General features: G+C 27.6%; 4 protein-coding genes across 13 annotated transcripts; 2 read left to right on the plus strand and 2 right to left on the minus strand.

Moving 5' to 3' along the window:
• Positions 1 to 131: 131 nt before the first annotated feature.
• On the plus strand, positions 132 to 6,916 carry LOC124432780 (adhesion G protein-coupled receptor A3). Of its 8 annotated transcripts, none has more exons than XM_046981971.1 (14): positions 132 to 349; positions 666 to 876; positions 961 to 1,104; positions 1,176 to 1,247; positions 1,327 to 1,398; positions 1,590 to 1,661; positions 1,746 to 1,829; positions 1,913 to 2,242; positions 2,330 to 2,466; positions 2,536 to 3,387; positions 3,486 to 3,732; positions 3,797 to 4,090; positions 4,186 to 5,895; positions 6,066 to 6,202. In XM_046981971.1, exons 2-14 carry the CDS (start codon positions 689 to 691, stop codon positions 6,070 to 6,072), a joined length of 4,209 nt encoding a protein of 1,402 aa, XP_046837927.1. In that variant the 5' UTR covers positions 132 to 349; positions 666 to 688; the 3' UTR covers positions 6,073 to 6,202. The 8 variants fall into 8 exon arrangements, with proteins under 8 accessions (XP_046837927.1, XP_046837928.1, XP_046837930.1 ...); XM_046981972.1 differs by lacking the exon at positions 6,066 to 6,202 and having other exon boundaries at positions 4,186 to 5,062; positions 5,146 to 5,286; XM_046981974.1 differs by lacking the exon at positions 6,066 to 6,202 and having other exon boundaries at positions 4,186 to 5,062; positions 5,124 to 5,252.
• Positions 6,917 to 7,034: 118 nt separating this feature from the next.
• LOC124432783 (oxygen-dependent coproporphyrinogen-III oxidase) lies at positions 7,035 to 8,873 on the minus strand. Of its 2 annotated transcripts, XM_046981979.1 has the most exons (3): positions 8,549 to 8,873; positions 8,114 to 8,419; positions 7,035 to 8,056 (listed from the first exon to the last, which is right to left on the minus strand). In XM_046981979.1, the coding sequence occupies exons 2-3, from the start codon at positions 8,394 to 8,396 to the stop codon at positions 7,227 to 7,229; spliced, it is 1,113 nt and encodes a 370-aa protein (XP_046837935.1). In that variant the 5' UTR covers positions 8,397 to 8,419; positions 8,549 to 8,873; the 3' UTR covers positions 7,035 to 7,226. The 2 variants fall into 2 exon arrangements, with proteins under 2 accessions (XP_046837935.1, XP_046837933.1); XM_046981977.1 differs by having other exon boundaries at positions 7,035 to 8,419; positions 8,549 to 8,872.
• Positions 8,874 to 9,063: 190 nt separating this feature from the next.
• Positions 9,064 to 11,370, plus strand: LOC124427422 (serine--tRNA ligase, mitochondrial). The gene is made up of 4 exons (XM_046970370.1): positions 9,064 to 9,358; positions 9,548 to 10,278; positions 10,396 to 10,563; positions 10,665 to 11,370. Exons 1-4 carry the CDS (start codon positions 9,281 to 9,283, stop codon positions 10,969 to 10,971), a joined length of 1,284 nt encoding a protein of 427 aa, XP_046826326.1. The 5' UTR covers positions 9,064 to 9,280; the 3' UTR covers positions 10,972 to 11,370.
• Positions 11,210 to 14,421, minus strand: LOC124427485 (protein krasavietz). Of its 2 annotated transcripts, none has more exons than XM_046970497.1 (8): positions 14,266 to 14,421; positions 13,566 to 13,637; positions 13,068 to 13,348; positions 12,696 to 13,000; positions 12,294 to 12,537; positions 11,992 to 12,211; positions 11,734 to 11,891; positions 11,210 to 11,659 (listed from the first exon to the last, which is right to left on the minus strand). In XM_046970497.1, exons 2-7 carry the CDS (start codon positions 13,624 to 13,626, stop codon positions 11,743 to 11,745), a joined length of 1,260 nt encoding a protein of 419 aa, XP_046826453.1. In that variant the 5' UTR covers positions 13,627 to 13,637; positions 14,266 to 14,421; the 3' UTR covers positions 11,210 to 11,659; positions 11,734 to 11,742. The 2 variants fall into 2 exon arrangements, with proteins under 2 accessions (XP_046826453.1, XP_046826534.1); XM_046970578.1 differs by lacking the exon at positions 14,266 to 14,421 and adding an exon at positions 13,998 to 14,225.
• Positions 14,422 to 15,125: the final 704 nt, after the last annotated feature.

Raw genomic sequence — 15,125 nt, forward strand, 5'->3', positions numbered from 1 at the left:
AAATTATAGTTCCCTAAAAAGTAATCAAAAATGTCGTTTTAAATTAAACCAATCAGCCATGAGGATGTTATAACGTCACATACAATAGTATATTCGAAAGGCATCCAATGAGTTTAGAGATTAAGACTGAAGTTCAGTTGAGTTTAGCAGTTTGCTACATGACATTTGTGTAAGAATTCATTCCGATCATTGAAATACTGTTCGGTTATTTTGTGTATTTTTATAATAATTACAAACATTGATTTTAAAAATGATGTACGAAAGAAATGTGGACACAATGTAAAAGGCACGATTGAATTATTGGCCTAAGTGCCAAGTCTTAATGCCGTAAGTGCCAAGTCTTAATGCCGTAAGTGAAACATTTTTCCATTATGTTATTTATTTCAATATTATTTTATTTTTTCTTAATGTTTTATCGAATAATTATCATTAAGAATGAACAATAGCATTTTTATAAATGTATACAAAGTAATTATGAATTATATGAATATCTTAATTTTTATTTTGTCCTTTCATATGTATATTTTTACATTTTTTTATTTTCATTATAAAAATATTAATAAATATTATGAATGAATGTAATATGAAGAGTATATTTCTATATACATTATTTTTGTATTCATTTTATCTTTAAGTATTAATTAATCTAAAGTCTTTTTATACAGAAAAAGGCTAACTTTTGACAAACATGAAAGGTGTCCTTTCTCTTTTAATTTTGGTCCAAATAAGTGGGATTATAAGTCATCCCTGTCCAGAACAATGCATGTGTAAACTTATTGGTGCACAAGCAGAGGGATTACGTGTTAAGTGTGAAGGACATATACAAGAAATTAAAGAAATCAATATTGATGAAGTCAGTGTAGAATTAGTACAATTGTAAATATTACTTCATTATTAATTGCAAAATAAAGTATTGTGGAGCGTATTTTAACATATTTTATTTAAAACACTTTTTTATAGGGATCTATGTAAAAATGAAATTCTTAGTGTAGAGGCTAATATTTTTAAGAATTTAACAAATCTGAAACGTTTAGATTTGTCAAAAAATAAAATTTCTTCAATAGATGAAGAATGTTTTAATGGCTTGGAAAATTTAGAAAGATTGTAAGAGAAAATAATTAGATTACAATATTTCTAATATTGATTTAAAGAGGTAATTTTAAATTTATTTTTAGGGATTTGAGTAAAAATAAAATTTCTACAATAGATACCTATGCCTTTAAACGATTGTCTAATCTAAGAAGACTGTAAGTTAAGTATATGTGAAAAGATATCCTCATGAGTGCTTCCTTTGACTTATATTTTATTTATTTTTTTTTTTACTAGCGATTTATCTGGAAATAAAATAAATATGGTGATGCCATCTTTATTTAATGATTTGCTGAATTTAGATCGCTTGTAAGTGGGATTTTGCATCTCTTGTCCTATATGTCACTTTACTTATGCTGCTTCTGCTAAGCACTATTCTGTGAATTATATTTTATAATTCTATTCAGTATGCAATCATAGGTCAATTTATTTATACAAACATATGGTGCATGCGTATATTATTATAATAAAGTATGTTGCTAGAAAATTAAATGTTTCAGAAAATTAAGTGGAAATAGTCTAACAACTTTAAAAGAAGGTACATTTCATAGATTAAAGTTGCTAAAACAATTGTAAGTAAAAGAAAACATTTGTATACTGATAATTTAATATCAATAAGATTTCCAAATTTGATAGAATTTTTTTATTATATATAGAGATCTATCCAATAATCCATGGAAATGTGATTGTGAACTATATTGGTTTCGTTATTGGCTTCACAATACTTCTATCAGATTAAGGTAAAGTTTTATAAAAATTAAATAAATTAAGATATGTGTCTCATGTTTTTTGTATTAATATTAATTAGTATTTACTGTTGTAGTCCACCTGCTAAATGTGCATCACCAACAAATATCAAAGGACAACTTATAAAAAAGTTTAGATTTTTAGAAAATTTTCATTGCCAATGGGCATCACCATCTGTTGAATTGCGACCAATTCAAAACCAAATAGTTTTTGCTGGAGATTCAATAACTTTAAAGTGTAGAGCACCTAGCATTATAGATGATAAAAATGCAAGACTGAATTGGTTATGGTATCCTAATACAACCACTGAAATTTTTGATCTGGATATATATAAAGATCCACAAAGTAGTTTGCCTAATATTAAGATCGAAAACAGATATCTTTCTGACAGTGGTATTGTTGACAGGTAATGCTATATATCACAGATTTTATTCTTATGCACAATTTCTTATATTTCTGATTTATAATACAGTTCCTATTTCTTTTTATTTAGTTCTCTTAGTATTGTTCCAGTAAAGGATGAACACAATGGACAATGGAATTGTTTTTTAACTTCTATGAATGGAAATAGATCAAAAGAAATTAGTGTAATAGTTATATCGGAACAAACTCGTTATTGTCCTTTAGCAGGTATAAAATATATATTATTTTCTTCATTTATATTATCGATAAACTATTAATAATAAATCTCTCTTTCAGTAACTAGAAATAATAAAGGAATATATACATGGCCTAGAACAGTAGTAGGATGGAAAGCAGAATTGCCTTGTGAAGGTAATCTCTTATCAAATTTAATGCAAGTATCTTTGAGAGCAACATATCATTGCAATGCATCTGGATTTTGGGAAGATTTAAACACAGACATGTGTCCATTTGTATCTCACACTACTAAGGTTTTGGAACAATTTTCTAAAGTAAATCTGTCTCTCACATTAGGCAATTTATTAGAGACAGCAAAACGTTTTAAAAATTACACTGGCGAAGGTGTTAAATTAACTGATCCTATAGAAATTAATTTTATTACATTGACAATAGAAAATTATCTAAGTTTTCTGGATGAAGAAAAAGAATTGGGTAATATGCTTATTGATGTTGTTGAAGCATTATTAAGTTTACCAAAAGAGATATTGGCGACTGCTGAAATGAATTACAAATCATGCACAAGATTAATTAAAGCTGTAGAAACGATTACGGAATTCACTCCAACAATACAAATGCATAAAAACAATATAGCATTGGAAGAATTTAGAGTTAAGCGTGATAGTTTCACTGGATTAATGTGCACTTGGTATACTAATATTAATCCAATTAATGATTTAGATAAACGATCATTACATTGTACAACAAATAACAGAACAATTCCTGTCAACACAAAAGAGAAAATAATTGAGGCTTCCATTCAGTTACCAGCAACATTATTACAAAACGTACAAGATACCATAGTATCTCATAAACTTATGATTTCAATGTACAATGATAATAGATTATTTCCTAAAATTGTAAATACTGACAATATGGATATTTCAACTTCTGTAATTGGCAGCAAATTGAGTAAGCAAATAGAAAATTGACTTGAATTTAAATTATTTTTAATATAAAAATTATATACTTCTTTGATCAGTAATTTATATATGTATCATTATTTTCAGTTGGATTAACATTACAAAATTTATCTGAGCCAGTTTATATTATGCTAAGAGCTCCTTTGCATCATTATGTTGGTAAAAAACCAAAACCTGTAATTTGGGATGAAACATTGAACGAGTCTGGTGGTTGGATTAGTGATGGATGTCAGTTATCAAATTTATTCAATAATTTAATAGTATTTCAATGTAATAAATTAGGATATTATGGACTTTTACAAGATGTTTCATATCTTAGTCAGGATGGTTTTAGGTAATTATTAACTTTATTGTATATTTTATCGTTTTATACAGAATTTTAACATACATGTTTTCAGTATCAATGGACCTAAATTTAAATACTCAAATCCTGCTATATATGTTGGAACTTTCATTATAATAATATGTTTGTTAGTTACTTCAGTAACATATATTGTATGTTACTCCTCTATCAATATGCCAAAGAAAGTAAAACACTGCGTTATTAACACTTGGTTTGCAGTGGCATTATTATCATTTATTTATAGTGTTGGTATTCAACAAACTGAAAGTATTCAAATTTGTCAAGGCATTGGTCTTGTTTTACATTATCTATCACTGAGTTGTCTGTTATGGATGGCAACATCTGCTAGGTGAGTATATTCTGTTATAGCGTTTTTTACTATGAATAATGTTATTATTTTTAGTTATATTTCAAAAATTAAAAATTGATTATATTTATTTACAGTAACATGTATAAAAAATTGTCAAAATCTGACCTTGATGTTATATCAGACGATGAGCCTCCAGATCAACCTATACCTAAACCACTATTAGGTCTTTATTTGGTTGGATGGGGTATAGCTTTAATAATCTGTGGAATATCTGGTGCAATTAATCTTCGCGAATATGCTGGATATTCATATTGCTTCCTTACAACTGGGCCTGCACTTGCTGCTTTATTTATACCAGCTGGAATTTTAATTGTCTATATCATCATTTTTCATTTGTTAATTAGATGTACTCTTCAAAATATAGATACAAATGCTCAATTATCTGAGAGTACTCAGGCTACGGAAAATATGGATTTAGAGTTACTTGAACCAAATATAAGTCCAGTAGATAGAAATAGCGTACATAGTACACAAACAGTTTCCTCAGATGTTGAAGATCCGGAACATTCACAGATTGCACAATTAAATGGCCAGACAGTAATCTTATTATTATATTTAATATCTTGGTTTAGTGCTGCTGCAGTGACTATAAAACCTTTCAACTCTTATATTCCTTTTGTAGAAATTATATTTGCAATTATTTATGCCGTTTCTGTTAGTTCACTTGGTATATTCATATTTTTGTTTTACGGAATTGCACGTAATGATGTCCGATCACAATGGTTGAAAATGCGTTGTTGGCTACAAAGAAAAAAGAATCGTTGTTGTAGAACGCGGAGCGTATCAGACGCAAATCATGTTATTCCAACGCAACCATTAGTACAGAATATTGTAGCTCCTCTTTCTAATTCCCAAGCTACACAAGTGACTTCCGATACAAATTCTATGAGTTCTTCAAGACAGACAGCAAACCGATCTCATACATGTAATACTTCAAAAATTACAGATCTTGTAAGTAATCAAGATCCTCTAATTATCACAGCAAAGAAGGTGCCCAATGTAAATTTATTAGTATTACATCGTCAACAATATAGATCAAACAACTCTGTAACTACTTACACAGAACAAGGAGCAACATGTGTTGAAATGTTTTATAATCCACATCAAAGTGGAGTGGCAAGGAAATTTTTTAAGAAACAACGACGACATACAAAACACAATAATCTTGGTCCTAGAAAACAAGGCGATGGTGGTGGCACAAGTGATGGTGGTAGTTGCATTTCTATACCCCGACCTACTGTAAACGTGGAAAGTAATATTGAACGAAGTATTTTAAATAGTAGTGCTAAAGTAAATAATACAAATATACATGTAGAATTGAAAGCAGTTAGTGATACGAAGAACGTGAATATTCTCTCTGATAGTGGTGATAGTATTTCTGAAGAAAGAAATATTCCAATGCGTTTTGTTATTGGACAAGATAATCTGGTACGAAATGTAAAAAAGGTAAACAATGATCGTACATTGCAAGATGAATTTACGAGAAACAATACATTACCGGATTCTTCAAGAAGAACTTCATGTCAAAGATTATATTCTAAATCTGTAACTACTCATGAATCTGATGCAGACATAAAAACTGATGAAGAAAAATATCTAAAGAGTGTTTCACAACAATGTAGTTTAGAGTATAGTTCTGAGATTGATTCTACTACACAAATGACAAGTGAAAGGAGTGATCAAAATTTACCGGATATCTGTGAAACAGCAGAAATGCTAGACACTGGAAGATATTCCCAAATTAATGATAGTGATCTAGAAGTACAAACAAAGCCAACTACGAGGTGGTTATTTCAGTCTATGAGCATGTATAATCTTCCATTAAATGATACTAAACCATTTCAAAAGGACTATCACAGTTCATTAAACGATGTTACAACTAGAAATTGTGAATATTCTAAACCATCTTTCACAAATGTAGCAAATATTGATAGTTCTAATCTCTTTGTTACAGTTCCTGAATCCAAAAAATTAAATAGTAAATCAGAACAATCATTGACAGAAGTAAATAGTTTTATCAGTGACAATGCATTTACATTAATAAATATAGAATCATCAATTTCTAATGATGTAGTTAATATTGTTGATACTTCCAATTGTAATGAAAAATGTGACTTCCATTTACTTAAAGAATTGCATCTATCAAGTTTAGAACAAAATAATAGTACGTACGAATTAACGAAAAATGTTGAATCAAATTTTTATTGTCTGACAGATATTGCATCTACTGAAAATTTATGTATGATGAGCACCAATTTTGAATCCATAAATGAAACAGAAAATATACCAACGAATACAATTTTCGAAAATGTACAAGAAAGTGTAGCCACTGATTTATATGTAGATGCTTCAGTGAATCATTTATCTATAGTGAAAAAAGAAACAAGTGTATAATGTAATAAGAATTTTTATGTGTATACTGTAAACATTATATTTATTGTATTTTAATTTTCAATTATATAAAAGAGATCTGTCGAATATTTTGCTTTTTATATTTTACATATATGAACTGTCATATGTTTATTAAAAATTGATATATTGATCATATAATTAAGAAAGTATTCAATTTTTAAATAATTTAAGATAAAAGATAAAAACTTATCATATATACACTTCATTCTTGATTACCATTATCAGTAAACGTGCCAAAGCAGTTGCATTATTTGTATACATTATTTTATGTAAAATGTATTTATTTCATAAACGTGTGTACATAATTAAGACTGTCTTCACAATTATAAAAGTATTATCATTGTGTAACTTTTTTGTATATTTTTTAATATATAATTTTTTATTTTTAATGAAGACAGAGTTTTTATTTTTTATTTCATGTGTTTTTTAAATAATAATAAACATTACGCTTGTTTATGCATAATTTTTGTTACTTTCTATATACATAAATATAAAATACTATCTTAGAAATATTACCAACTATATTTTACAAGATTAAAATTATTCAGCAAAATAGTTACACACAATATTATTATTGCACAATATTATGTGTATGTATGTATATGTGTGTGTGTATGATATTAAAAATATATATTCTTTATATTATTAAAATTAATTCCCCATCAAATTAATTTATATAATCAATTTCTGACAATAAACAATTTTATGTTGAATTTAACCAATCTCTTGGATTTTTAAGTACTTCTACAAGTTTTGCTTCTTCTGAATTCGGATTAGGTTCATGCATGTATTCCCATTTAGCATTTAAAGGCAAAGACATTAAAATACTTTCATACCGAGCACCAGGTGTATATAATCCAAATTTTGTACCACGATCATATATCAAATTAAATTCTACATATCTTCCTCTGCGTAACAATTGCCACTGTCTTTCGGCATATCCATAGCCATCATTTTTATGTAGTTTTACCAGTGGGATATAAGATGGTATAACTGCTTCTGCACATGATTTTACAAACAGAAATGCTTCATTCTGACTTGGAATGTCTAAATCATCAAAAAAGATTCCTCCTACACCACGACATTCTCCTCTGTGATTAATATAAAAATAATCATCACACCATTTTTTGAACTTCGCATAATATGATAAATTATGCTTGTCACAAGCTTCTTTTAATGTGCTATGAAAATGTTTCACATCTTCCTCATTCAAATAATAAGGTGTTAGATCTGTACCACCTCCAAACCACCATTGAATTGAACCATCTTTATTTTCAATTTCAAAATATCGGTAATTAAAATGTATAGTAGGAACCATGGGATTACGTGGATGAATAACAGCACTTACACCAGCTGCAAAAAATGGTAAAGATCCTTCATCTATTTGTTTTCCTCGTGCTCTCATTTGTTGTATTGCTGTTGATGGTAGTAAACCAGATACTACCGAAATATTAACACCAGCTTTTTCAAATACAGTTCCATTTTGCAAAACACAAGTGATACCACCACCTCCTTCTGCTCTAGCCCAACGATCTACTTTGAAATGGGAATTATCATCTTCTAAAGATTCTAATTGTTTGCAAAAATCACCTTGTATTTTTAAGATTAGAAGTTCCATCTTTGTTTTCATATGATCAGGATTTTCTTGTAGTTTATCAACAGAAGTAATAGGTTGTGCCATAAAATTTGTGATATTTAATGTAGTTTGTGCTGCAATAACTTTACTATCAGTTACATTGTATAATACAATTCCAGTTGCAACACCTGCTCCAAGAAATTTTAAAGTCATTCCTTTATTGTAAGATCTAGTTAAATGATTATATAAAATGCCATGAAATTTGCTCCAATTTTTAAATATTGTTTTAGCAGCCATGGTTTTCTTTTAATGTAACAAAACTATAAACAAAAAGTTTATTTATTATACTCAAGTTTGTTTTAGAGTTCATATTTTTAATATGCACTACAGAATCGATATTAAAATTTATATTTAGGATTATAAATAATAAATTATAACATTACACTTACACTATATTATAATAGGAAAACAAAAATTACATAAAAAGTACTGCCTTCGTTTATATTCTAAATATATAGGCAATAGTTTCGATAACATAAAGGATTTGATACCAACTAATATTGGTTATATCGTAAATTTTATGAAAAAGTTTACATTACATTAAAGAACTTTATATTATAACTTGTTCGATTTCAGGATACAATAATATTTTATTGTATACTTCTTATAAAATTACACTGCATATTTTTATTACAAATCTTTTTAAAATAATTTTCTTAAACTTTCTTTTGTCCATAAGTGCGCTATCAAACCTTAATATAATCTCGATGTAATCATTTAATATATATAATTAGAAGTTTGAAGATGGAAATCAATTTCTGAATATGATTATATTAATGTTATACAATTATATCTATATCTATATCTATAATAGAATTTAAAACTATTTATTTATATAATTATAAATAAATACATAAAATGGATTATATTATGTATTATCCATTAATTGATATACATATTAATTCGTAGAGATCTTAGGCAAGAAATTAATTAATGTGAGAGAATTTTTTTTTTATGCTTCCATTCATATTTGTGGTGATCTAAATTCTATTTATTTATATGTGATTTAAAAATTTGATTAATAATACAATTGTATATACACGATGTTCTACTTAAAGTAGAGAATTCTTATATAGGTTATCTATCTATAATCTGTGGATATATAATATTTTAATGTTATTATGAATTACTCAAAAGTTAAAATGAAATTGAAAGAAGGATTTCAACAATTAATAAAGATGAGGAGATTTTGTACGCAGGTGCGTATTTTATAATTTTAAAAATTTTACATAAATTAAAAATAAGTAAATATTTGTATACATTGTTTCATATTTATATATAAAGAAACTTAAAAAAATAATAAGATAAATACAATTCATTTTGAAATGATTTTTTCTGTTATTTTGAAAAGTTAATTTTTAAAATTATTATAAACGTTTCTTTTATAGTTTAAAAACTTAACAGAAAAGAACATTGAAAACACAAAATTACATATGCCAGAACCAGAATATAATATAAAATTTTTATGTAATCCTTTAAATCGTGAATACATTATAAATAATGTGAAAAAGCGGAAGGGAATTGGTAACATAGATAAAGTTCTTGAACTATCTAAGCAAACAGAACAACGTGAAATGTTTTTAAATGAATTAAGTAAAATACCAAATGATACAGATTCAGTTGTATTTAAATATGGAAATACACCACACAAATTAAAACTATGTGGATCTAAGCCTGTATTTAATTTTGAGCCAAAAGAATTTTCTTATTTAGCTAAAAAGTTAAAACTTATGAGGACACAAGGATTGGGATCTTTAATGGGAAGTCGATGTTATATATTTCAAGGTGAATTGGCTGAATTAGAAAATGCTCTTATCAATTATACAGTAAGAAAGTTAATTAAACATGGATTTCAACTTGTGTCTGTACCGGACATCATACCAACTGAAATCATAAAAAGATGTGGCTTGCTAACAGATGGTCCAAGAACACTTATATATAATTTGAGTCAAAATTATGGAGATGATTACAGTTTGTCAGGAACAGCTGAGATGGCATTAGCTGCAAAGTTGATAAATTCTAAATTTTCTTATAAAGATTTACCATTAAAAATGGCAGCTATTAGTAGATGTTATAGAGCAGAAATATCAAGCCTCATAAATGAAAAAGGAATATATAGGTAAGAAATATTATCTACTTTCATAATTATTATAATTAATAATTAATTATGAAATAATTATTATGATCAATTATTGTTGTAAGTATTATTGAATTATTACTTTCTTTATTCATTCAGGGTTCATCAATTTACCAAAGTTGAAATGTTTGTTTGCTCTGAACAAAACAAATCTTTAGAAATATTTCAATATTTACAAAATATACAGGAAGATTTATTCTCTTCTCTAGGATTACATTTTCAAATACTTGATATGCCAGCTCATGAATTGGGTGCTTCTGCTTATAGGTAGTTTATGTTTTTACCTAGAATAAATGAATAATTCAGCTTCTTAATTTTATAAACTTTATAAATCTTATAAATTTTTTAAAAATTTGTGCTTTTAACAGGAAAGTAGATATGGAAGGTTGGATGCCTGGAAGAAAACTATTTGGTGAATTGTCAAGCTGTAGTAATTGTACAGATTATCAGTCTCGCAGATTAAATATAAAATATCAATCACATAATGGAGAATTTATTCATGTTCATACGTTAAATGGTACAGCATGTGCAATACCTCGTATGATAATTGCATTATGTGAAACTCATCAAACCGAACATGGGCGTATTAAAATTCCGGAACCATTAATACCATTTATGAACGGTAAAACATTAATACGAAAACAATCAATTGCATCAACAAGCATATATAAATAAGAGTTCAGAAAAGTGGTATAATTGATATTGTTACATTGTTACAGTTTAAGTTATAAGAGAAGAACTTGCTTATAATATATATAAATCCTTAAAAATATAAAATTAATAAAATACATGAAAAATTAATATTTTGTATATTATTTGTTTAATAAACCCATATTTTGAATAATTCTATTATGTCACTGATCTATCAACTCTACATTTTGTAGGAAAATAGGATTCACTGAAACTTCAAGTCTTAAACACACACCACCTGATAGTATATTTTCTATAAACTAATACAATATTATCATACAAAGAAAGATGGGATTCCGAAAATTGTACGTACACAGGGATAAAGATTTTTTTTTAATAATTTCTTTGTTATTCCGTATATATTTTATGGCGGAGTTATAAAAATGTAACACAAAATATTTTTTCTTAAAGTAATACAATTCAGAGACATTGTAAATTTACAAGTCATCTTCCACGCTAATTGGTAGTCAATATTATCATTGTTGTTTTCTTTCTTTTAACAATTTAAACATCTTTTTGCATCTGTCTAATTGGAGTGTGTCCGATTTCCACGCATTGTTGTTTGTCCTTTCAATTCTTCATGTAGTATTAGTAATTTCATCGTTTATTTAAAATGTCTCAATTATTTTGGACAGAATGCAATTTACTTATTGGCAATGATGTTTATATTTGTCTGAAATAAAATGAAACTCTTGAATGTAAGAACTTTACATATTCCTGATATCAATAGTTACTAATTATATTCACATCTATCGTTTAATCTTCTTCTCCTGATTCTGACTCTTCTTCAGCATTTTGTAACCATTCTACAAATTTTTTCATTTGGTCCAAAAAGAGCATTTTTCCTTTGACAGAGTGTCCCTCCTTGTACCACTTCAGAATCACTTCTTCTGATATTACATCAGCTAAAATGTATATCAACAAGAATTTATTATTAGATAAGTTAACAGTTGTAAATATATATAACATCAGAAAAAATAATAATATTCTTGTATATAAATATACTTTTGTAAAAGAGTAAGACGATCTTCTGGAAGACTTTCATAAAGCACATGTTCTCATAACAGAATTCCTGGACTTTAAGAAGTAGAGCAAGCTCAGATTTGGCAGTGCATGTAAAAGCATCAAACAGTGGAGTATACATTTTTAAATGTTTCACTGCTTGTTCAGCTACCAGTTCTTCCTTTTTATTCCATTCAGCCTGAGTCATTACAACGCTCCAAATCTGAAAATACATAAATTTAATAAAATGCAATAAAAAATATAGAAGATATATAAACAATAAAAATATCAAATGTTGCAATTACCAATCCAATCACTTCATGTTCAGGTATACCACTTCTTTGTGCCATTTCTTTGACATCTAATATTATATCCTTCATAGATCTTTTGTTAGCTAAATCATCTATAAGAGACTGTTGCAAATCCCTCTTTGCTTCTTGACTTGCCTGAGCTTTATGAAGCTTTACTATGTCAGCTAAACCAACAGCTTCAAAGACAGATCGAAAATATTCTTCTGTTCGTTTATTTGGTGGCACAAATTCCATTAACCTATGTATTTAAATATAATATTATATATTAATCAAGTTAAAAAGAGAATAATATTGATTAGTTTATAATTATTACTTTTCCTTTTCACTTAAAGTGATATCAAGCTAATTTAATGAGCATTCTTTATTGAAATTTTAGTAAACCAAATTCTACTATACCTTCCTTCAATTCCACCTTTTTTGAGCGCAGTCATTAAACTAGGCAGACCTTTTTCTTGTTTCCAAGTCACAAAGACTTCTAGTAAAAAGTCTAATGCTAAATTGTCCTTAACCAAATGCTCGTTTATAAGAACAGAAAGGACAATGGGTGGTACAGATCCATTAGAGATCCATAATGCTGTCATTCTTGCTAACTTGATTCTGTTTTTAGGTGAAAACCCTTTCATAAAAACTAACACCTTCTTCATTTCTTCCTCAAACATTTTTTCCAAGTACTTATAACGCCGCATAAGCTTGATAAAGACCTGTTAATATGACAATGATAACGTATGACTTTTCTTTTTATATTATATGATTTAAATACATTAATACCTGTTCAAAATTCCGCATAGATTCCATATCCTCTGGTTGTTCAAAAACACAGGCAGTTGTTTTAACAGGCTTGTCGCCATCTTGAGCTATAGAACCTCCTGGTACAAGGAGGCCACCAGCTATTAAGATGTCAAATAAAGCCTCTCCGTATCGACGATAGTCTAACTTGGAGCCAGCTGAATCTAAATACTTAGAAATTGCTTCTAAATCGTTACCAGTTTTCTCCAAACCAAGTAAAATTGCATCTCGGAAACCCGTTGGATCATACTTTTCTCTTTCATCTGTTCAATATAAAACAGTATAATGATGATATTGTTATTTTACTTCATTAAATATTCAGTGATCAATTCAAATATTTATCATTAAATATTTGTTATTAATATATGATTTACTACTTAATATTTACATGTAGCATGTCATTTTTTCTTAATAGAGAAATTATTTAAGACCAAACATTGTTTGTTTCAAATGTATGAAAAATATATAAATAGATTTTACCTCTTTTTCTGGTCTTTATGCGCTGACCAGATAGTATCGGTTTTTCTATTTTTTGACTCATACAATACCCTTCTGAAATAATAAATAAAATTATTATTCAAAGATGTTATATGATTTCTTTTGCAAAAGTTTCAAATAATACTAAAAATTGTAATCAATTTTTATATATGAAATACTTATGCTTTCAGTGTTATCTTATTTTTATTTTATTATTTTCATAAAGAAAAAAAAAGTATTGAAAAATTAAGAGAAGATTCTTTCATGTATATAATTTAATGCGTGTATATTACTTTTTATATTTGTATTATTGTTTGGCGAAGAAAAAAATTATTCTAAAGATGAGTACAGACATTGTCACACGAGTTGTTAGAAGTCACAAACGACGCTCTAATGACCGTGTATAACTGTAATATTTAACTTCCAAGTTATTACCTGTATATTTCAAGAAATTGCGTGTACTAATGTTTTTAATTCTCTGTACTTAACTTGTTAAAATCACACACGACAATAACATTCATTAATTATAGAAATATAACATAGCACGTATAAATATCGGAGTATTGTAAGTCTGAGGTTAAGGTCGCGCAGACAGATCACGATGGCCGAAATCTCTGAAAATCCTTTAACCTTGTGGAACGTACGAATCGTACAGTGAATACACGATACGCCTTAAAGAAGATTATTTTTAAATTTTGCTTACATTAAAGCACGTACAACCGTAGAACCACTCTTTTACAGGCGTATGAGTGATATGAGGTGCTTCAAGGAGGACTCTGGACACTCGAGGTCAGCGAAACCAAAGAGAATCAGTCAGGGAAGAAGCTATAGTTAGCAAATTAGAAATAAGGAAACAATACTTACAAACTTGCCATCACATATCTTCTGCGCCATCTATAGTGTTCAAGGGAACAAATATGATCAAAAATAGGATGTAACTCTTTCCAAAGAACAATCACTGATTGGTGCAATTTAAGCCATAGAAAATAGTATAAAACGATATTTGAATCGATTAATAATCACATAATTATATACGAGATTAATTGATTATTATTTGTATTATCTAATCCTCAATATAATCTGATTACGGCTTAACCTGTGCAGATGTGTCATGATGGACAAACAATACAAATCCTCGTTTAGGCCCATTTCGACTGATTCGAGTAACTTTAATCAACGATTAATTCGATTATTAATGTAGCCAATAGCAGATTTTTAACTGTTCTTATTTATAATTTTAACCTATACTTTCATATTTCTTAACCTATATTCTCATGATTTTAATAACCACTTAAAAATTGTATACGTAGTATGGAAATATATATATTTTCTTAACTTATTTTAATTAATATTCTGTTTGTTTCATACTATGTATACAATTTTTAAATGGTTATTGATATTATGAAAATATAGATTAAAAAGACATATGGCTTTACTTTTTGTTATAGAGATAATCATTAATTAACATATATATAGTACTACATATATATCGATTAAGGTTAATCGAAGTTGGTCAGTGGACCTTGATTTGCCTTCGACAGATCTCTTGTAAATTGTACTTAA

The sequence above is a fragment of the Vespa crabro genome, chromosome 1, assembly GCF_910589235.1.
Source record: "Vespa crabro chromosome 1, iyVesCrab1.2, whole genome shotgun sequence".
NCBI lineage: Eukaryota > Metazoa > Arthropoda > Insecta > Hymenoptera > Vespidae > Vespa > Vespa crabro.